The 21162-nt window shown below is 48.1% G+C and overlaps 1 protein-coding gene and 1 long non-coding RNA gene across 5 annotated transcripts in view; one reads left to right on the top strand and one right to left on the bottom strand.

Annotated features, from left to right (window-relative positions):
- LOC118970224 (uncharacterized) overlaps nucleotides 1-13421 on the top strand; it is a 35971-nt gene extending 22550 nt beyond the window's left edge. For both annotated transcript variants that reach the window (XR_005058013.2, XR_005058014.2), the window contains exon 3: nucleotides 5177-13421. This is a non-coding gene — a long non-coding RNA (uncharacterized lncRNA). The remainder of the gene's footprint in view (nucleotides 1-5176) is intronic.
- Nucleotides 1-14519, bottom strand: part of ELMO2 (engulfment and cell motility 2) — a 36071-nt gene extending 21552 nt beyond the window's left edge. For all 3 annotated transcript variants that reach the window (XM_017653397.3, XM_017653398.3, XM_073236519.1), the window contains exons 1-5: nucleotides 14409-14519; nucleotides 3900-4027; nucleotides 3586-3626; nucleotides 3073-3145; nucleotides 2656-2706 (exon numbers count right to left, since the gene is read on the bottom strand). In XM_017653397.3, the coding sequence (XP_017508886.1) occupies nucleotides 2656-2706; nucleotides 3073-3145; nucleotides 3586-3626; nucleotides 3900-3977 (243 nt within the window). In that variant the 5' untranslated portion in view covers nucleotides 3978-4027; nucleotides 14409-14519. The remainder of the gene's footprint in view (nucleotides 1-2655; nucleotides 2707-3072; nucleotides 3146-3585; nucleotides 3627-3899; nucleotides 4028-14408) is intronic.
- Nucleotides 14520-21162: the final 6643 nt, after the last annotated feature.

Raw genomic sequence — 21162 nt, 5'->3', positions numbered from 1 at the left:
TGGACAACTGTCTGTCAGAGAAGCTGTAAGACAGCTTTTTGCATTGGGTGAAGAATTTAATCTCATCACTTTTAAGGTCCCTTTCAATCCCAAAATGTGATCAGCCTGACATTTTTCTTTTAACTTTCAAAGTCTGTATCATTGTTCCTCAAGATGACGGCCCTGGAGAAACTTTAAGAATATCAAGAGGCTGGAAGCAGCTACTAATTTCTAAGTAACTTTTGGAAAATGATGGCTAGCGACAAAGTCTCCTCCTAGCACGTGAACTTCTCCTAGCAGAAGGCTTGCCTCCTTTCTGCGAGCTGCGGTCACAATCCCTTCCCTGCTGCTGACTGGTCTTCCCTTTAGCTGAACTTACTAACTTTACAGTCAGTGCCTGACAATTGACCATTTCATCACCATTTCATGTGTGCTGATTAATGTTCTCAGCTGGAATGGAAGAGCCTTGAGAACAAAGCTCTCAGCACTTTCCCTTACGGAGCTAAGCAGTGAGGGAGCCCAGTTCCTGTCCTCGGCCAAGGAGTCAGGCCTGCAGGGCTCTCCCCCGTCCCCCTCTCCCCCTTGACTACTGCGAAGATGGCTCCTTAATAGCGCACTGCTCTTGATGATACAGAAATCTTCCTAAGCCTTCACAGTAGAGAAAATGTGCGCCGTGAGAAAAGGTCACAGGATAGAGCAATTTGAAGAGCACTGGTCTGCATCACACTCAGAAACTTCCCAACCCAAATGTTAATTTTCCTCCTGAGACAGCGTTTCTGGGCCGCTGCCTCTTGTTCCAGAGAGATGTGCTTCTGGGAAAGTCAACTACTCTTTATGAGAGGCCTGCGAAATCGAAATGCTCCAGCACCTCTCTGAAAGTGAGTAACTTCCTGTCATATTAAATTAGTAGAGCTTAAGGGGGAAAAATGAAGTCCTTAAGACGAGAAGAGTTCAGGAGAAGAGAAGGATGCAGAAAGGAACACATGGGTAGGAACACCGGCCTGGAGTCAGACCTGGGTCTGAGAGGCAGCTTGATAGGAGGCAAATCATTTCACATCTGTTTGCTTGTCTGCAAAATGGGGCTATCACGAGTACCCATCTCATTGGGTGTTGGTCAAGATGAAGCTACAACACATGCAAAGTATTTGGCAAAATAAAGGCACTCACAGATGTTAGCTGTTTTTATAGCCCTTCTTCTTAGATAGGCTATAAAAGAGAAGAGGTGCCACTGGGCCCTCAATTTTCTGGAAGCCTTTCTCCAAATGTCCCTAAGTTACCCCCGTGTGGATTGCTTTCCTCGGGCAGGCAGTCAGGGCGAGTCCCTCCACCTGGGCCTTAGGGCCCTCCTGTCCTCAGTAAGGTCTTGTTCCCTAACCACCCCATCAACCTTCTCCTCCACCTTAACGTATTTTCAAGGACACATACAAAACTGCAACTGAAGTTAACAACTACGGAGGATCAGAGGAGGGAGGGAAGTAGGGAGATGAGGGGGGCAGGAGGGCGCCCTCTCACTACTCTGTCAAACTTTCTGATTTTTGAAACACACCAATGTGTCACCTCCTTTCAAAAAGTACATCCTTTCAACTCTGAGTTACTACCTTCTCTGCTTCTTCCTTTTGTAACCAAGCTTCTCGGTAATACGGTGAACTCAGGGTTCTCCCTTTTTACCGCCCATTTACTCCAGCCACCGTTCCCCGGCCATCACCCCAGCAGCCCAGCAAAGCTGTTCTCACAAAGGGCAGCAGGGGTCTCGGCCTCCCGGGTCAGCAAGTAGCTTTCTGCATGTTTTTTTCCCTCAGTTCACGTCACTCCCTCCCAGCTCATCGCACACCATCCCTTTCCCAGTCCTGACATGTTCCTGCCTTCCGTGGATAGGTGCCCAGGTTTCTTTCCAGCCTCTGGATGCTTCCTTAGTTCCCTTTAAGGGATGCTCTGGCAGAAATGGGGGTCACCCTGGATTCCCTCCTGCCTCCCACATCAGAGTATTACCATATTCATCAAGTTTACTGCTAGGTCGACTCCAAGGCCATTTGCCTTCATGGGCTTCTTCAAAGATTCCTCATTAGCTTTTCTTAAAGATTCCTCCTACCACCAACCTTCCTTTTTTTAGCCCATCTTCCACACCATGACTAAAGTAATCTTCCTAAAATGCAAATCTAAACATAACGTACCTTCCTTCTTAGAATCTTTCACTGTCCCTGTGTTCCCTTCTGGACAAAGTCCGAGCCCCCAAGTAGGCCGCCCGGGAACCTTCCTCCTCTGGCTTCCCACTGACTGCCACAGGCCCTCAGCCTTCCAGCACACCCCCTGTCCTCCACAAAGCACACCTCTCTGCTTGGAATACTTTGCATTTTCTTCTTTCTTCAACTGATTCTTGCTGAACTAAGTATCGTTCAACATCTGAGCTAAGGGTCCCCTTCTCTGGGAAAGGCTTGCTGGGAATCCCCAGGCTGAGTAATGTGGTTCCTCCTCTGAGTTCCCACTGCTCCCTAAGCAACTTTCTGTTAAGACCCTTGAGGGAGGCCTTATGTTGTATTTGATTACTCCCAACTAGGTGTTAAGGGCAGAGACTGACTTTTTCACCTCCACAGCCTTCTAGAACAGCGTCTGGCCCATGGGAGGTGCAGCTCTATGTGTACTGGATAAACGAACTCCTAAGGAAAGCACAGTACCTACCGGGGAGATAGCCAGCTGTAGGATTGTTCCATTCTTAATGTCACTGCGAGTCTGCGCAGAAGAGAGAAAAAGGAGTCACTGTGATAAAATATTAAAATTGTGCAAGCAAGTTGCATCCACAGGAACTTGTCATTTCTGAAGTAGTGGTGACTGGGACTCCTCGGTCAGGCCCTCCTCTCCTGCTTGTTTCTTGGTGGAGACCTAAGGTCCCCTTCAAGTGCCCTGGGCTCTCAGGAAGGACACCCATTTTCCCGCCACTGGAGAGGACATGGCTGGCCCTCCCTAATCTGCTCAGGAAGCAGCTCCTTCCCCAGGCAATGGAAGCTGCCTGGATGTGGGTACAGCAGATTGCGCTGTCTCCTGGGGTGGCTGCCTTCAAACCGAGGCCTGCATGGCTCCGCGGCTCCCTGCGCTAACCTGCTCCGTGATGTAGAGCTGGGGGCCGTCAGCGTAGCGGAGGGTGTAATACTCCGGGTTTGGCAACGACCACCTAGGTGAGAAAAACGTAGTCAGCCCGTTTGGCCATTTCTCTGGGCCTGTCTAGAAGCTGAAAATAAACAGTTTTCAAGAGAGTCGCTCAAGGGACTGGGTGATCTGTATGGAGGACAAGGGGAGAAAAAACAAAGCTTTCGGTTGAGATGTTGAAAAATAACCTCCTCTGGCTTTTGTAGATTGGCAACCCAAAAGGCGGTACATGTGATTCAGCCTGGATCTCGGATCCCACCAGGCCCTCTGTGACTTAAAGGAAAAATAAAGACGGACAGCAGGTCCTAGGGACAGGCTCATCAGCTGCACTTCCTTCGTAAATGACGACCCATCACGGGGACCCAACAAACTGGACACCCTTCAGCAGCATTCCTCCCAAGGTCTGGCAGTGCTCTTTCAGTCGCTAGCCTGCCATCGTCCAAAGCGAGGCCCGTTTCAACTTACCCGTCACAAACTTCCTTGATGATGGATGCCAGGGGCCGCTTCTGAAAGAGAGAGAGTGAGCCTTCACCAGCAACCACGTGCCACCGTTCCGGCGAGAAGGGCTGCCATGCAGCACCAGCCTGAGGCCTGTGCATGGATTTGTTCCCTGAGAAGCGTCTCCCAAGCCGTGGTGCCCAACCTTCCACGGGTTGGGCCAGGCCTCAGCTTTCCTGCTGGCCCTTACTCCTGATGCCCGGGTCCCATCCCTAGAAACGTGCTCTGCATGCACCTCCCAGACCCTTCCTGCGTCACCGCTTCTCATTTTGGGAGCTCACCTGGTCAATTTCAAGGAGCTGAGCATTAGCACCTGGCCACTCGATGGCCACTTTGACAATGTCTGATGGTGGTGGCATCGTTCCCAGGGGGCCCTACTTCTCCGAGATGCACACACAGACACAGCTGCCTGGGGAGAAATAATCAGAAAGAAGGGAAAGTCACCAAGTTTTCTTTCATTTCTCACTCTTCTTAGATATTTTGTAGAACTGGAAGACAGACAGTATCCAAAGTAACATACTGAACCACTTGGTTTGAATTTTTCTAGATCACACCACAACTTCTCCTGGGGCTTTTTGTCTCTTTAGATTGAATCAACACATAGAAATGGGACAAACCTATCTATCAACCCCAGATCAGCCAGCAGCGAGATCTGTCCATGTGACACTTCAGTTCAAAGGTCAGGAAGACTGGTAGAAGAGTGAATTGACTGCAAAGTCCTGTCTTGGGACCTTGGGAGGAAGAAGTATATGCTCTGAGACAGATAAGAAAGACACAGGCTGTTCTTGGTTGAGGGTTGGCTGAAGAAGCCAGCCTACTTCTGTTCTGCAGTGTCAGAAGACGATCCCAGCGTCAGCAGGGCCCAGCCACATGCTCCCCTGCCTCCTCCCTTGTTACTGCTGCCACTCCTTCTCCCTCAAAGGATGCAATGTGGAGCCTCCTCTCTACGGGATGACGCAGAGTTCAGAAAATGGGGAAGAGAACTGGGACAGGAAATGCTATTTTAGTCCCTATTGCCAAAGGCAAGGACTGCCGAGAGCAAGAGTGGAGGGAGGTGAGGATACCCCACACAAAGGCCCCTCTATGGGAGGACCAGGCTTTGCAAGTGCCCCAGACCCCTCCCCGACTCTTCTCCAAAATAAAGGAAAATAAATTATTTTGAACAAGTCTGGGAGATGGGCTCATGTGACCCGTATCCTAGGCAACTCTGCTAGCTTAGTGATATTCTAAAGCACATGCTCTGCAAGATCTGATGAAGGGAAGTCACTTGCTGATGGATTATTTCCATGTATATTTACACTCCTTACACAGGTTCAGGAGAGGCCTCTCTCTTAATGAAAAAGACCTTTCTCTACATCCTCCAGCCTTAGCCACTCCCCTGCAATGCTTCACTAATAGAGACCGCTTGCCTCTCCTGGAATACACAGCAGGGCTATTGCTAAGCTGGGCATGGATGTTATCAATTTTCAGCCAAATACAGATGTCAGTTCTCACAACCTTGTAAGTATAAACCTCTTTGGTGAAAGAGGTAAAAGTCCCTTCCCCTGTAAACCCACAGGTCTCAGAAGAGGGAAGCTTTCATGACCGTTTCCTGATCAGAGTGGACTGCTGCAGAAGTCAGCTATCAACAATACCAGCATTTCCAGAACATGACAGCGTAAAAGAAAGCATTTTCCAAGTGATTTTACCTATTTGGTTGAGCCCTCCTCCCAGCAGCTTTATGAAGTAGGCAGAGCAGAATTATCACCTCTCCTTCAAGATGATAAAACTGAAGCTCAGATTCTGCTTAGGTTGCCCAAGTTCACCCAACTAATATGTAGTGCAGACGACAGGACCTGGAGCTGATTCTGGCCAGTGCTCTTCCCCTCCCCACGGAGCTGGCCTGAGTTTCTGCTCATTGCAACTAAATCAGACCTAAGGGGGCTGAAGGGGGCTGGCCTGATGGCTCCTCAATCTTCCCCAGCTCCTGCACCTCCAGCACAATTTCTCAAGTCTAATTTTTACATGCCTAGACACACAACAAACCTCTGGAATAAACTGGCCCCAATAGAATAGCTCCTGGTTCAAACACTGCCCCAGTGACACAGCCACGCAGGGATGGTCCCATGAATCTCTGGGTGTGTAGGCAGGCATCCTTATCCTTATGCTTAAATCGACCATAATTAGGGGGTACGCTGTAGAGTTGTAAGACCATTTTTTAGAAGTGAGTTATAGTTTACATGCCATAGAAGGAACAGCACATATGTATGTGTGTATATAAATATTTACATACACATAAAAGAAACACACATCTGCCTTAACCACCTCCCCAAATTAGACTTTGAACATTTTCAACACCCCAGAAAATTCCCTCCTTCCTCCTTCCATCCAACTCCCTACCTTCCAGCCCTCCAAGAAGCAACTTCTTTCTGACTTCTTTCATCATACATTAGTTTTGCCTGTTTTGATACTTAAACATATTGAACTGAAAAGTATGGCTTTTTAAGCCATTTGTTATTTAGCTCAGTTCTTCCTTTTTAAAAGAAGTAGGCAGTTTTGGTATAACAGAAAAAGCACGGGGCTGGGACGATTTCCCTGCTCAAGCAGCAGCTGGATTTAGAGCCCAAGGACTCAGAACCTACTCACAGTTCTATTACTAAGTGTCTGGGTGATGCGTACATGTCCCTTTTACCCACGTAAAAATGTGGGTGATGTTTTCAGTTTCCTTCTGCCGAGATGTGTTGCACTAAATCATGTGTAAGCTGCCTTCTAAGTCTCCAAGTCCACGATTTTAAAGGAGACCTAAAAAATCCAAGTGAAGGTTGCCCATTTCAAAGTCCTCACCAAAAGAAGCTACACTTATTTTCATGGAGCTGCTAAGAAACAAATCGTATTTTTTGGAATTCCTTTCTAGACACTGCCTTTGGAGATGAGCAAGCTAAAGCTCAACCTTGCACTTTTCAACCGCCTATGGCATTTCCTAGGTTGACTGTCTTTTTCCTTATTAAATTAGCCCTGGTAATTCTTGTCTATTCTAAAAATTCACATCCGTGTTACAGCTTGGAGAGTTGCAGCCACCAGGACTAGTCGGGAGATATCATAAGCCCCCATGGTCAGTGACTCTGCCCTTTCCCACAAAGCGCAGGCAGCCCATGTGTACTGGATGTCAGCCCCCCAACCAGGCCACAGAGGATGGGACCCACATGAACACTCCACCTTGGCTGGACTAATCAAATATTTTTCTTAACCTTAAAGACAGAGACTAAGGGAGTTGGATGACAATGGGCTCTGGAGCAAAAAGGTCACAGCTTCAGAGCTGGAACCATGGCAAGCCAAAGCCATTCACAAGCCAAAATGATGGAGAAGCAAAAACCAAGAGCCTTGGCAAGGAAGCTGTTCTGCAAGAAGAATCCAGAAACGTGTAGTCAAGTGGAGGCCAGAAACCACAGAGTCCCATAAGGAGATGGGAAAAGCCATTTGCCTGGTGACTTTCCAGATTCTACAGCTACACCTCCTACAGCTGAGATACCTGAACTTCCTCTGTAACCTGCTAATAAACCTCCTCTAAATTAAACTAGCCTGCATTTCTCTTCATTGCAACTAAAAAGCCTAAGACTAAGGTGGACCCCAGCTTTGAAGGAACTCTAAAATGGAGGCCTGAAGAGACAGCAGCAGGACAGGCCTACGAAGATGGCACTGAGCAGGCCTCCATAATACACACTGGCTGAATTAATGAAGTACAAAACCCACTTAAGGTAAATCTGGTTTGCTTAAACAGATTAGTTACACGGTGACTTCACAGGAATCATCCTGTATATGGTAGTAATGTGTAGACACTCTGTTGAGAGCTGGTCACTCACTTCTGTAGCATTATTATGAAGCATCATTATCGCTGATGCTCACAGGAACCCTGAAAATCATCCCCATTTTACCAGTGAGGCAACTGAAGTTCAGGTGAGTTGAGAAACTTGTCTTCCTCATGCCAACCACAAAAACAGAAAGGAAGAAATCACATCAGGACTGGGTCTCAAGGCTGCACCTTGTGACTTCAAAGGCGGTCCTCTACCCTCTGCATAACCCTTCCTTTGCTGATGGTCACAGCTGATGACATGACGCTAAGGTGCTGTTCAAGGGCTTTACACATATGACTCCATTTAATGCCCACAGCAACCCCGTGTAGTCTATCATCATCCCCATTTTACACACAAGAAAATGGAGGCACAGAAGAAGCAAGTACCTTGTGCTCAGTGTCACAGAGCTGTTAAGTGCACAGCCAGAATTTTATCCCAGGGGTCTATGGTGTTTGATCACCATGAGAAGGCACGGAGCACTGTACGTGGTGGCCCCTAGCAGGTTGGCAGTGGGGATTTTTGGTTTGCTGTACCTGAAGCTGAGGCACACGAAGCTAAGAGACCCGTATACCATGAGCTCACTACTGTAACAGATACTGCCTAAACAGGCACTCCCCTTCCTAAAAGTGATCCACCCTTACGTGGCACTCAGTACTTCTCAACCTAGCCAGGTCTCCCTAGACTACTTGCACTTTCTACAAGGCAGGCCACGTTGTTTCATGTCTTCTGCACCTTTGCACTTTCTGTTTCTTCCTTTGACGGTCAAAAGAGCTCCTACTCAAGCATCAAAGCCCAGCTCAGATGTCCCTTCCCCTCTGTACCATTCTTAGCTTTCCCTATATTGCCCTAGCAAAATAAAATAAGATCGGGGCCGCTGTGTTCTCAGCACTGTTCTTACCTCTGGGAAGGCTCTTGTCCTATTCTACTACAGTTACATATTTACACATCTCTCTTCCTCACTAGCTCCTCCTCCAAGGAAGGTACACCCTAGAGTCTCAACCTAGCATAGCACCTGGCATACAGTTACAGATCAGCAAGCCCCCGTGCCTGCTCAAATCTATCAGCTCCAACTTCCTCAACTCCCAGGACTCGCTCTCAGTGGAAAGGGACTGGCAGAAATTGCTCTGGTTGCTTGGTGTTCTCTCCATGTCCCACCACCTTTCAACTTACACAGTATTTCTATTGTTTAGTTTCCATATCTAACATGAGAACGTGTCTCACTGGAAAACCAGATTTAGCATCCCTGACTCTAACTAAAAGAGAGGGCAAAATATCCCTCTGCTTTTCTCCCTATGGAAACATCAGGAGATAGGAAGATAGAAGTAATAATATTCTCCAGATAATATTCCCAGGATAAAGGGTCTCGTGGGGAACTCATCCTGCACTTCTCTGCTTACTCTTCGTGTTCATTTTAGAAAGGAAATCAGGTTGACACAATTCAATAACAATGCAAAGTCTCAGGGTTATAAACAGCCTCTTGGTCTACCACTCAGCAGCACTATAGAGTTCAACGGCAAACAGCCAGGGTAGGGGAGCTGTGCTTCTACATCCAGGCCCAGCAGGCAAAGAAGTACTACACCCCTTCTGGATTAAATAATCCCTTACCCTCCTACTCTCTTCAAAGTATGGCAGATAGAAAGATGACTTGGAAAATGCAAAATGCCACAAAACGGGAGAGGCACACACTGATCTGAAGAATATATCCTGGACTACATGAGAATGCAAGGTGGGGTTTTCAAAGGCAAAGCTGGGGAAACAACAGAAACAAAGTAACATCTGTGTCTCCAATGGAGCATTCTCTAAGTGGCTTCTGGAAGGTGTGCTTATAAAGTCAGCACCATTACAAAAGGCTCCTTGGAGCTTCATCAGTCACTATCCATGCCGGGACTGCTCCTGGAGCTGGATTCTGACAGCGGGCAGTTCAGCCCCTCTGAAGAAAGGAAGTGAAAGCCGATCCCTTTCCCATCAGGAAGGAATTCAGAATGAAGAATGCAGGGTTTCCAGCTGCCCTTCCTCCCCCATTCCTTCGCGGACAAGGGTTGCCATGTGCTTTTTGTTCTGTTCTTTTGCTTTTGATTCGGCGGGAGCAGCACGGCTAAGTCCGGTTTATATTTCCTGCAACAGAATACACCGCCCCAGGAAGGCAACTAGAGTTCACACCCTCTTTCTAATCAAGAACACTATCTCAACAGAAGCTTCCCCCCTGAAATCTTCTCATCTGAGAAGTGACTCAACTTCCCTTAGGTGACCACTGAATGAAGATGAGGCTCAGGTACCAAAGAGGGGAATTCAGCTGGCAGAGATTCCGGTTCTGCCACTTACAGTGTTTCTGAACACTGAGAAGGAATGTCGTACCACCAACAGCTGAAGTTTCTCCTTTTTGTTGAAATTTGTTGGACACAAGACTCACCCAAACATCAGTTAAAAGCCTCTAACTTAGAGCCAAAGTGCACCGAGGAAGAGTATGGGGACAGGGGAACTATCTGGGCTTCTCCCCCTGAACACCTGCCCTCGGAATCGTCCAGGTCTCCTCTTACCCTGCTTAGAAGCCTTCTGCGGTGGTCCTGTACTTACGGAATAGTTTAAACTCCCGAGTAGAGAGCACTCAGCTTACTCCAGCTCCACGTGGCTTTTAGGGTGGAATTGGGTTTTGGATTCTCTTTGTAGAGGCTACCGATGTCACACCAGACCACCTTGTTCCCTCAAACATTCTGCTCCTTGAAGTGTGTTTTACTTGCACCATTTTTCTTTCCACCTTGTCCAACTGACAAACTTCTACTCATCCTTCAAGGCCCAGCTCAGACAACCATTCTTCTATGGGGCATTCTAGTCCTCTCACCACAGGCAAAATTAATTGCACCCTCATCTGTGTTCCCAGTCTCTGACATAAACTTTCTCAATCCCAGTGATTTATAATTCTCCATGTGCAGTCTCTCCTCTTGCTGCCCTAAGTGTGATCTGTAAGATTAGGAGCCTGCAGTCATGTAGAATCACCCACTGAATCAGGATCTGCCTTCAGATCAGATCCCTGGGGGTCTCACATGCATGTTAAAGTCTCAGAAGCAGATTCTAGACCAGTGGTTCTCAAGACTGGTTGTAAGCATCGATACCACGTCATTGAAAAACTCCCCCATGGTGATCTCACAGGTGGCCGGTGTTGAGAGCCTCAGCCAACAGAACTGTGAGCAATCTGAGAGCAGGGACTCATCAAGCCTGTGTCTGCACCCCCACCTCCTCTTCCCCAAAGTTTGCAGCACAGGCCTGGCACAGCTGTGCCACGGAATTTCACACCAAAACATCCCTAATGTCCCTAGACCTACCTGCCTTTAAAAGAAAAACACTAATACCAGAATTATCCATTGCCTGGAACTTTGCAAATCCCTAACTGTAATAATCAAGGGGATGGCCTTCAGAAGGGGTCAGTGTTTACAGAACTGTTTTCGGAAATGGAAGGAAACAGAAACTGAGATGAAAAATACAGATGAACTCTACGAAACCGTTTCTCTTCAACAGACTACCACGGGTGCACAGGAGGGCAAAGCTTGTGCAGAGAGGGAGTGTGCTGTGCCCACAAGACCTGGGTAATGACTGAAATCCTGGGCTGTGGGCCTGACTCCTTCAGTACCAACCATAATAACACAGCATTGTTCTCGCTGAAAAAACCAGGCCAAGCCCTCTCATTTTATACATAAGGGAACAGAGGTCCAGAGAAGCTGGCAAGGCCACACCACCAGTCAGGGACAAGGAAGGCCGACAGCCCACTCGGGGTTAGTCCGTTTCCCCCCCCTGACTGCGCAGCTCTGCTGTGAGTACAAGCTTCTCTGGACCTCAGGTCCAACCTACAGGAGGGGTTTGGGCTAGATGTTTTGAGGGCTTTTCCAACCGTGACCTGCCAGCGCGGCAGTGTAGTTCCGTGGTCAGGAGCTTGTGTTCTGGAGGGGGACAGGCTTGGATTTGGATCTCAGCTCTAACAATGTCCATACCTGTAAAATGGGGAGTAGAATGAACCCTACTCTATAATGTTGGGAACATTTCATACATTATGTGAATCATTTAAATGTAACACCTGACACAGAGTAAGTAGAATTCCAACTTGTGAACTCAAATAAGCTGCAAAAACACTGTGGCTGTGTTTCCCCGGCATAAAAAAGCCCTACCTGCTAGGTTGAAATACACTGATGACAAAATGAGAAAATATATCGTGAAGGAGAAAGGGGAAGAAAATCAATATAAAAGGCAAAGCACCGCTGGTGGTGTTGCTCCATTATTATTATTATTATTTCCTTCATCTAGCAGAAGAGGCTTGGAAAGTTTTACAGTCAGTTCCAGAACAGTGGCTGATACAATGGATGGCACCTAGTATAAGTGCTAAACAAATCTTTTCTAGTTACCCAAATTAAACCAGCATGCCTACTGGGGGTCACAAATTCAAATGCCTTAAGCAGCCATGCAGATAAGTAAATAAACCAAGCAGCAAACTGCAAAGTACCCACCCTGACTAAGGGAACTCAGATTCAACACTTGTAAACAAGTTATGCAGCTTGGCCTAGACATCCACTCTGTTGTAGCCTCTGCACAGCAGAGATTCTGGTTCTTCATCACACACACCGTGCCTTACCCATCATCGAGTCATTCTGTTATCTGGTCTTTCTTTCCCAGTACACAGTACTCATCCTGAGGATGAAAGCTGTGACTTACACTGCCGAGTCACCCAAAATCGCCTAGAACAGTGCTGGCCTCACTGCAGCCAGGGCCTCGCTCAGTGAGCAACTGCTGAACTTAACAGCCAGGGTGTTAACTCAAGCCTAGTGCTCCCAGCACCTCTGAGATGCTGCAGGGTATGTACATTTTTCTACCCAAACTCTGGGACCAGACTAAGCTGGTGCAGGCTGCACTGAAGCACGGTGACTCGGTCAAAGGAGGATCTGCCTTCCAGGTTTTTCCTTCAACTCCATCTAATATACTTGTTTCTGAGCCAGCTAGGTAGGTGGTACTGATGCATCCAGACACATTATCTCTGCGTGGAACAAGACAGAATATACAATATACCTACAGGTGCCACTGTTCTCAGAAAGTTTAGGCTCCACTTCCAGCACCCCGCAAACCTCCTTGGCACCTCCTAGAGGTGGCACAGAAAGACCAAACTCCAGATTAGCAATGGAATTCCTCGTCCCAATCTTGTCTCCTCCATTCACAAACTCTAGGATGATCACTGGCAGGCAATGCAACTTTTATGAGCCCCATTATTTTTATTAGTAAAACGCAGATAACAGTAATTATCTCAAAGACTCTAAAGGGGATTAAATGCTTCTAGAACTGCACAGGCCAATACAGCAGACCCTGGCCATGTGTGGCTATTGAGCATTTGAAATGAAGCTTACCACGAAGTGAGATGGGCTATAAATAGAAAACACATACCAGATTTCAAAGACAGTATACTTCACAAAAATGTGAAATATCTCATTAATAATGTTTCCATATTGGTTACATGTTGAAATATTATTTTGGACTATATTAGGTTAAGTAAACTGTATTACAAAAGTTAACTGTTAATTTGTACTTTTTTACTCTGGCTACTATAAAATAAAAAATTACATATATTGCAATATATTTCTATTGGACAGCATTGCTCTACAATAGAGCCTGCACATGAAAAGTATTGCAATGTTGATTTCTTTCCCCCACTGATAACAGATCAGCAACTCACATCCCCTTCCTCCTGCCAAAGCCAAGTCTTCCATTCATTTATTTAATAAGTATTTGCAGTGCCTGGACCTGTGCAAGATGCTGGAGGTACAAGGAGCAAACCCAGACACTATCTTTTTCCCTGTGGACTATTACCTGGAGGTACAAACAGACATTAATACTTTCATAAATACATGTAAATTGCAGCAGTTCAAGTGTGGTGAAGCAGAAGTACACAGGGTGATGAAAGTGGGGATATTCACTTGGTGGGGGAGTCGGAGACCAGGGATGCCTCTAGGGGAAGTGATACTTGTGCGGAGATTTGAAGGATGAAGAGGAATGGACTAAACCAGACAGGGAAGAGAAGCCCAGGGAGAGGGCAACTAGTGTAAGGATCCTGAGGAGAGCCAGAGATTGGTATGTAGAAGCAACAGAAAAAGGCCAGTGTGACGAGGCTACCGAGCAAAAGGGATTAGGAGACCTAGAGGAGGGAGAGCTGGGCGTCGGGGTGGGGGACAGATCTCCAAGGATTGGGTGAGAATCTGGGGCTGACCATGCAAAAGGTGGGAAGCCGGCCGGTTTCAAGCAGGGGCGTGTCCAGATCTGATGTGCTTCTTGAAAAGATCTCTCTGGCCACGGTGCGAGGCCCAAGGGAGAGCGGTCCAAGTCCTTGTGAGCATATATCAATTAGGGGACTGCAACTGTCCAGGTAAGAGGCAAGAGGGCTTGCACTGAGGCGGAAGCAGCGGGGACGGACTGGGGGCCCCTAGCCGGACGATCGACCGGCGGGTGATGGGCAATGTATGTACACGGGGATGGCGAGGTCCAGAAATTCTCCCGGGCGTCGGACCATTGGGCCACCAGCCCCAACGCTCTCGGGCTCCTACCGAGCCCTCTATCATCCTGTCCCCACATCTTCTCGTCGCGCCCCGGGGCTCCACTCTTCCACCCTCCTCCTCCATCCGATTCCTGCTGGGCTCAGCTCCCAGTCCTGCAGGCCTGGCCCTCTCTCTTTCCCACCGGACGCCCCTTCCCAGTCGGGGCACTCACTGCTCCTCCGGCCCTCCAGCCCCATCCGAGCCGCGATCCCTTGGGAACCCGCCGAACCCTCTGGGTGCAGCCCGGGCCCTCCCTCTTCAGCCCCTAAGCCCTCAAGGCAGAATCAGGCCACGGCTCCCAGCGCCATTCCGGCCCGGCCTCTCCTTCCTGCGTCCTTCGGTGCAGGCCCCTTTCCGCGGCCCACCGCGCCCCGGCCCCGGCGCGCCCCGCACTCACCAGCGCGCGGATCTAGGCCCAGCTCCCGCGCCCGGGTCTCGGTGCCGCGGTTCCGCTAGCCTCCGCCCGCCCCACCTTTCCGCGACCCCGCCCCCGCAGGCCGACCCCGGCTCCTATTGCTCCTTTACGCCGTCACGCTGAAGTTCTTTTCTTCAATTGGGTTACTTGCATGTCACTCAAGAAAGGGTGGACCTAGCTGCCGAGGGAAACGCCGGCGGTCCCCGCCCCCCAAGTGGAGGCCTCTTAAAGAAACAGGCTACCTTCCCACCGTGCCCGCGGGCTATGAATTTCTCAGCAAATGCCAGAGGCAGCATTTTTTTTTTCTTTCAACTTTTCTTTTGGCACAGCCCTGGAGTGAAGGAAAAGGCTTTGGCTCTCCGTGACAAATCAGAGATTTTGAGGGCCAAGCTGTCCTCTGGTAGCACTCAGCTCCGTGCCCAGCGGTCATGTAAAGCACAGTCAACAGTGGGGACAACTGAGTGGGAGGTGACAGTCGTGTCAGAGGCTGTGAGCAACGACGGCTGCTCACCACCGAGATGGAGCTAATTATACCGGCACCCCGGGCTGACCGTGGGCGCTGAGCTGAGGCAGAGGGGTACAGCTCAGCTGTAGTGTTGGTAGAGACCCGTGGGAGGTTGCATTCTTACTGTACCTGCCCATCCGAACAGGCCGGGCACCGCGCCAAGACCTCACTCGTGCTCTCTCTCTTTTTACTCACAGCAACCCGAGGGTAGTTATTATGCTGATCCCCTTGTTACAGATGAGGAAACTGATGCTCTGAGAGGGCCAAAGATCACTCAGCTAGTGATGGGCGGAGCAAGACTCCAGCCTGTACCTGTTTGATTCCAGCGTTTACACTTTAACCATTTTGTCTCATGATCCTTACAACAATCCCAGGAGAAAGATATTTTGTTGTCCATGTTACAGATGCACAGTAGTGACTAATCAAACTGATACTCAGAAAAGAGACTAAATAATGACCACCATTTCTGTGACACCTGACAATCTGAACAGCATCCGCAAAGCAGTTTTACATATGTTGTCCATTTGATCCTCAAAACATCTTGGAATTGAACATCGTTTGTGTTAGTCCTACTTTATGGGTGAATAAAATGATGCTCAGGAAAGTTGAGGCTTAATAATCTCTAACATCGCTACAGCCCTTGCAGAAGTTGGCAGACAGTAAATATCTCTTCCCAGACTGTTTCTGTCCCAGGTACTCAACTTTGCTGTTGTAGTGTGGAAGCAACCACAGACACTGCATAATGAGTGAGTGTGGCTGTAATCTACTGCAACTTTATTTACAAAAATAGGTAGTGGCTATGGAAGCAATCTAAGTGACCATCGATAGATTAATGGATAAAGAAGATGTGGTACATATACACAATGGAATACTATTCAGCCACAAGAAAGAAACAAATTCTACCATTTGCAACAACATGGATGGAGCTGGAGGATATTATGCTCAATGAAATAAGCCAGGCAGAGAAAGACAAGTGCCAAATGATTTTCCTCATTTGTGGAGTATAACGATGAAGCAAAACTGAAGGAACAAAACAGCAGCAGACTCACAGACTCCAAGAATGAACTAGTGGTTACCAAAGGAGAGGGGTGGGGGAGGGAGGGAGAAGGGGATTGAGGGATATTATATTTAGTACACATGGTGTGGGGGATCACGGGGAGAACAGTGTAGCACAGAGAAGGCACATAGTGGATCTGGGCATCTTAGTACACTGATGAACAGTGATTGCAATGGGTTATGGGTGGGGACTAGATAATATGAGTAAATGTAGTAACCAAATTGTTTTTTCATGTGAAAACTTCGTAAGAGTGTATATTAATAATATCTCATTGAAAAAAAAAATAGGTAGTGGCCTGTGACTGTAGTTTGCCCACACCTGGTCTAAGTGCTTTGCTGGACACCAAAACCTTTTATAGACCATTGCTTTCTGGGGTCCTCACAGCACCCTAGTTACTATTCATACGGTTATTGTTATTATTAATGTTTCATTACGGTTGGTGATGCTGTTTTCATCTTATCATTTTACAAAGGAGGAATCTAAGGGGTGGCACGGTGAAGGGTTTACCTGAGGCCAGCTCAGGCACCGGAAGTCAGACCCAGCTTTCCTCACTCCAAATCCATCTTGATAACCACACTGTGCTGTGAGGTTCCATGGGAGTTCCGCCTCTGCCCTGCTGCTCTCCTGCCTTGCCGTCACAAGATGACATCTGTGTTCCGCTTGACCTGCCCTAGCTCCATCGGGAGGTCAATCTTGTAGTTCTCCACTCAGGAACATTATTTTACTCCTTGGTGCCTTCCCCGTTCACCCCAACCCATGACCACCTCTCCCTCCCTGAGCACCCCTGGTGCTTATACCCAGCAGCCTTTAGTAATACTGAGAATAGAACCTGCTGGGAAATAGGCTCCATGTGGGCAGTAACTGCCATGGTTGATGCCGTGGCAAAACCCCTCCTCCCTGCCCTGCATAATAACATGGCTTCCCAGCTGGGCCTCACTTCCCAGGCTCACTTGCAGTTAAGATGGCTGGGTAACCGAGTTCTTCCCAGTGGACCTTCGTCAGTGGGCCTGCCCCCTCCCTGCTCTTCGTCCTTCTCACTGGCTGGACCCAGCCTTGCCCTTGGGATGATGATGATGGTCTGGGGGATGATAGCGCCACAACACAGACAGTGCCAGCGTCCCCAGATGGCCACGCAAAGCAGAAAACCTGCTGACCTGGAATACTTACCGGTCACGTCATACTCTTATAAGAAAGAGAAGGAATCTTTGTTCTTTAAACTACTAATTTTGGGGGGACAGTGGAGCCTCTGTTTGTTAGAGCCAGCCCTGTACTTACACAACCCTGAGAGTGAAAACCTCCTTAAATTTGGTGCCCTACGTACCTCACTTGCCTCATCTTAGTCCTGGCCCTGCTCAGGACACATTTATCCAAGGAATGAATCATACACTTTATAATACTCTGTCCTCTGATATGTCAGAGCAGGTTCTTTAATTGCAAGTTTTGGGAACCAATTCTAACTATAGCAGAACAGGAGTTTATTAGCAGACTCATGGCTAATTCACAAAGGCCACATGAGTTGGAGAACTAGACTTAGGAAAGGACAGAGACAAGATGCTTTGGGTGTATAGGCAGCTAAACTAACTACCTGCATCCTTTTCTCTCCTTTCTTAATTAGATCTTTCTTTGATCAGAGTCCCTGGAGCAAGAGTCCAGGCGGCTGAGCTCAGTAACATGTCATCCCCTTAGCTGAGGAAGGCAGGCACCTTGATTGACAGCTCTGCAAAGCAGCACACAAGGGAAGAATTCCAGATACCTCCGCCTCCACTCCCAGCAGCCACCCTGGGGCAGCTGCAGCCAGGTGCCTTGTCTTCAGGCTGGGATCAAGTAGGACAAGTACCTGAAGCTGAACGTCATGGCTACATGACCCCAACACAGTGTCTGGCATGCAGCAGAGCAGGACAGTTAAGATCCCGGGGCCTTATAATCATACAGAGCTCTTAGTTACCCACTAGCCGTGTGTTCTCAGGTAAGTTACTAGATCTCTGTGAGCCTGTCTACTCATCTGTACAATGGGGATAATAACAGTACTGACCTTAACGGACTGTCATGAGAATTAAATGAGATAGAGTAAATGAATTTAGCATGGTGCATGGCACAAAATAAGTGCCAGTAAATTGTAGGTCGTTTTAAAAATTATAGTGACCTTCAATAAGTATTTATTGTGTGAGTGAATTATCTATATTTCGAGTTCCTCTAAAGTCACATCTGAAACTGGAATATACCAAAACCCCCTCCCAGTTCTCTAATCCATTGGCCTTCCAAATTTGCATAGTCTGCCATCCCCTTTGTAGCCTCACTTCCCCCGGGGCCCAGCTTAGAACCCGGGTCTTCACTGTAAGGACCCTGGTATTCGCCCTCCACTCCTGTGCCGCCTGCTCTCTTCATCTACTTGCCTGGAAAATCCCAGTTTTGCTTCAACTCCTCTCACCACCTGCTCCACACCTGTGCCCAGCAGTTGACTGGGGTCAGAGAAAAATACAGAACTTTTCTGGCTCGAGTGGGTTCCCACCGTGGGGCAATCCTACAGGACTGCATTTCCCTAGCCAGTTTCTCTCACTCACCCAGAGGCTGCCTCGAATCTTCTCTCTTCTGCCTTCAACAACTCATTCTTAGTCCATGACCTTCTTATTGCCCCAACCAAAAGAATAAGAAAGAAAAGAAAAGAAAGAGAGAGGGAGGGAGGGGGAGAGTGGAACGGAGGGAGGAAGGAAAGAAGGGAGGGACAATAAGGAGAAACTGACTCATCTTCTCACGGTCAGATCCAGCAGCCTGCCTCATCAGTTCTGGAGTGCTCCGCTTTCTCTCCGGCTGCCATCAGTGCACCTTCCCTGATCCTCTGCAAGGGCAACCCTGCAGGTGTAGCCAGACGTTACTTCCTTCTGCAGTAATCCGCTGTCCCCTACAACATCAGTGCTCCTGTCATTCCCGTCAGCCCCCACCCACCAGTGCTGTGACATGGCCATCTTTGGGAGGGGGCCCTTAGAAAGACCTAATTTTCACCATGGTCCACAAGACCTTAGAAGATCTGGCAGTTGACTACTTTGACTTAATCTATTTCCGCTCTCCACCTGGCTCATTCCTCTGGGCCTTTGCACTTGCTGTTCCCTCTCCTGGAATGCTTTTCCCTTTGGACATCACATGGCATCCTTCTTCACTTTCTTCAGGTCTGCTCTAAAATCTGCACAGGCAAATCTCCCCTGACCACTCTATCTGCTCTAATCCAGCCCCTCCAAACCCTCTGTGTTCCCCTAACCTGCTCTAATTTCCTCATAGTGCCTGATGTCTTACTACTTTTTATGTTGTGACTTCCACTTCAGCTGTAAGTTCCATGACAGTAGGGATGTTGATTACCTTGTTCCCACCTGTATCCCCAAAACCTAGAGCATATCTAGTATTCAATATGTGGCCAACATTTTATTTATTGCATCACAGAATAAACAAATAAATAGCAACCATGAGTAGATGGAGGGTCTCTATGAACTTGACTGATGTTATGTTTGAATCTTCCTTAACATTCATATGTTAAGCATGGCCTTTCTCACACATATGTTTATTATATAAATGAGGAAACTGAGGCACAGAGAGGTTTGCCCAGGGTTATTTGGTGTAGTGAAGTCAGTATTCAAATCTAATTCTGTCTAATTTCCTGGGTCTTTTCTGCAGTACTGTGCTGTCTCCTTTAAGGCAATTCTCTAGGATAGAAAGAGAAGAAAAATGACTAAAATAGGCGAATAAAGTATCATTAAGAAAATTCATGGTGACTTGGTTCTTTAAGTGGAAAGCAAAGGGCAGGAAGCAGACAGCCAGTCTAGCAACAGCTCTTGCAGGTTGGGGGTTCACATAACTCACGATAACTTAATTTGCAAAGATCGTTCTTCCAGGAACTGGGGTTTATCGTGCATTTGCGTGAGTGGAAGTGGAGAGAGGGGCGGGGGAGGTGGAGACCCCGGTGAGCAGTGGGCTGGCTTGCTCAGGCAGCCTGTGTGAGACTAGCGCCCTCTGCTGGTAAAGGAAGTCATCTTCCACCAACTACAGCGTGAGAGAGAGAGAGAGAGAGAGAGAGAGAGAGAGAGAGAGAGAGAGAGAGAGAGAGAGAGAGAGAGAAAGAGAGAGAGTGTGTGTGTGTGTGCGCGTGTGTGTGTGTCCGTCCGCACGCGCGTGCGTGTGTGTCAAGGAGGGCACTGGGATGAAAATTTCAAAATGGCTAGCACGCCCAGTATATAAAAATAATAGCTACCACTTAGCATATAACATTAGGCACTGTTAAGGAGCTTAATTTTATTTACTCCTAGGGACTTTACACACTGCATCTAATTTAATCTTCACCCCAGCCCTCTAAAGTAGGAATAATAATTATTAGCCCTGTTTTTCACAAGAGGAATCTGAAGCACAGAGAGGTTAAGTCACTTGCTGGAGGGCTATTAAGTGGCAGATCTGGGACTTCAACAAGAGGACTCTCACCGTCACGTCCGCGCTCTGGGAATAGGAAATGGCCGTTCTTTATGTCTGGAGCGCCCCCTGGCGAGTCCCCTTCTAAACAGCTTCACTCTGAGCAGACACACCAGCTAATGGCTTAATTTCTTAGAAAACGGTGTGCATGTGCGGGGTAAAATTGCAATATTTCCAGAATCTCTTGCTCTCCCCGGAGCAACAGCATACTGGGGGTCAGTGATGCTTTCTGTGCTCAAGTGCGGGGGCGGGGGTTGTGGGGGTTGGCGTAGATTCCTCTGGGCGACTGGTCTCTGTCTGATGGGGAGTTAAGCCCCAGGCAGCGCTAAGCTTGGCCCTCTGGATCCGCTTCTCTAGCAGGAAGATCTTGGTTACAGCAAAGACAGGGCCTCCTAAAGGATGACGTAAAATATTTAACAACCCGTGGGGCAAGAGTACTGACAGATCGGAACAGACGGCTCCTGGAAAAGATTCCTAGGATTTCTGTTTCTTCCATCTCACGTGCCCCTGACCTTAACCCGTTGGTTAGTGAAATGGGCAGAGGTGAAGGGTTTAGAAGTGAGGCGAGAGGTCAGGGCTGCTGGGGAGGAGGGGAAATGCTCGGGGCTTGAGGCAGCTACTATTTACCAACTAGTACGGGAGAATCCCAGCACTTCCACAGCTGCTATCGCTAGGCTGGCTGAATATTGCCCTCCTAACTGTGGGGCATGGGGCAATTGGCTCAA

Source organism: Manis javanica, chromosome 5, assembly GCF_040802235.1.
Source record: "Manis javanica isolate MJ-LG chromosome 5, MJ_LKY, whole genome shotgun sequence".
Classification (NCBI taxonomy): Eukaryota; Metazoa; Chordata; class Mammalia; order Pholidota; family Manidae; genus Manis; species Manis javanica.
Note: the sequence above shows the minus strand (reverse complement) of the source record. Positions and strands in the feature narration are given on the sequence as shown.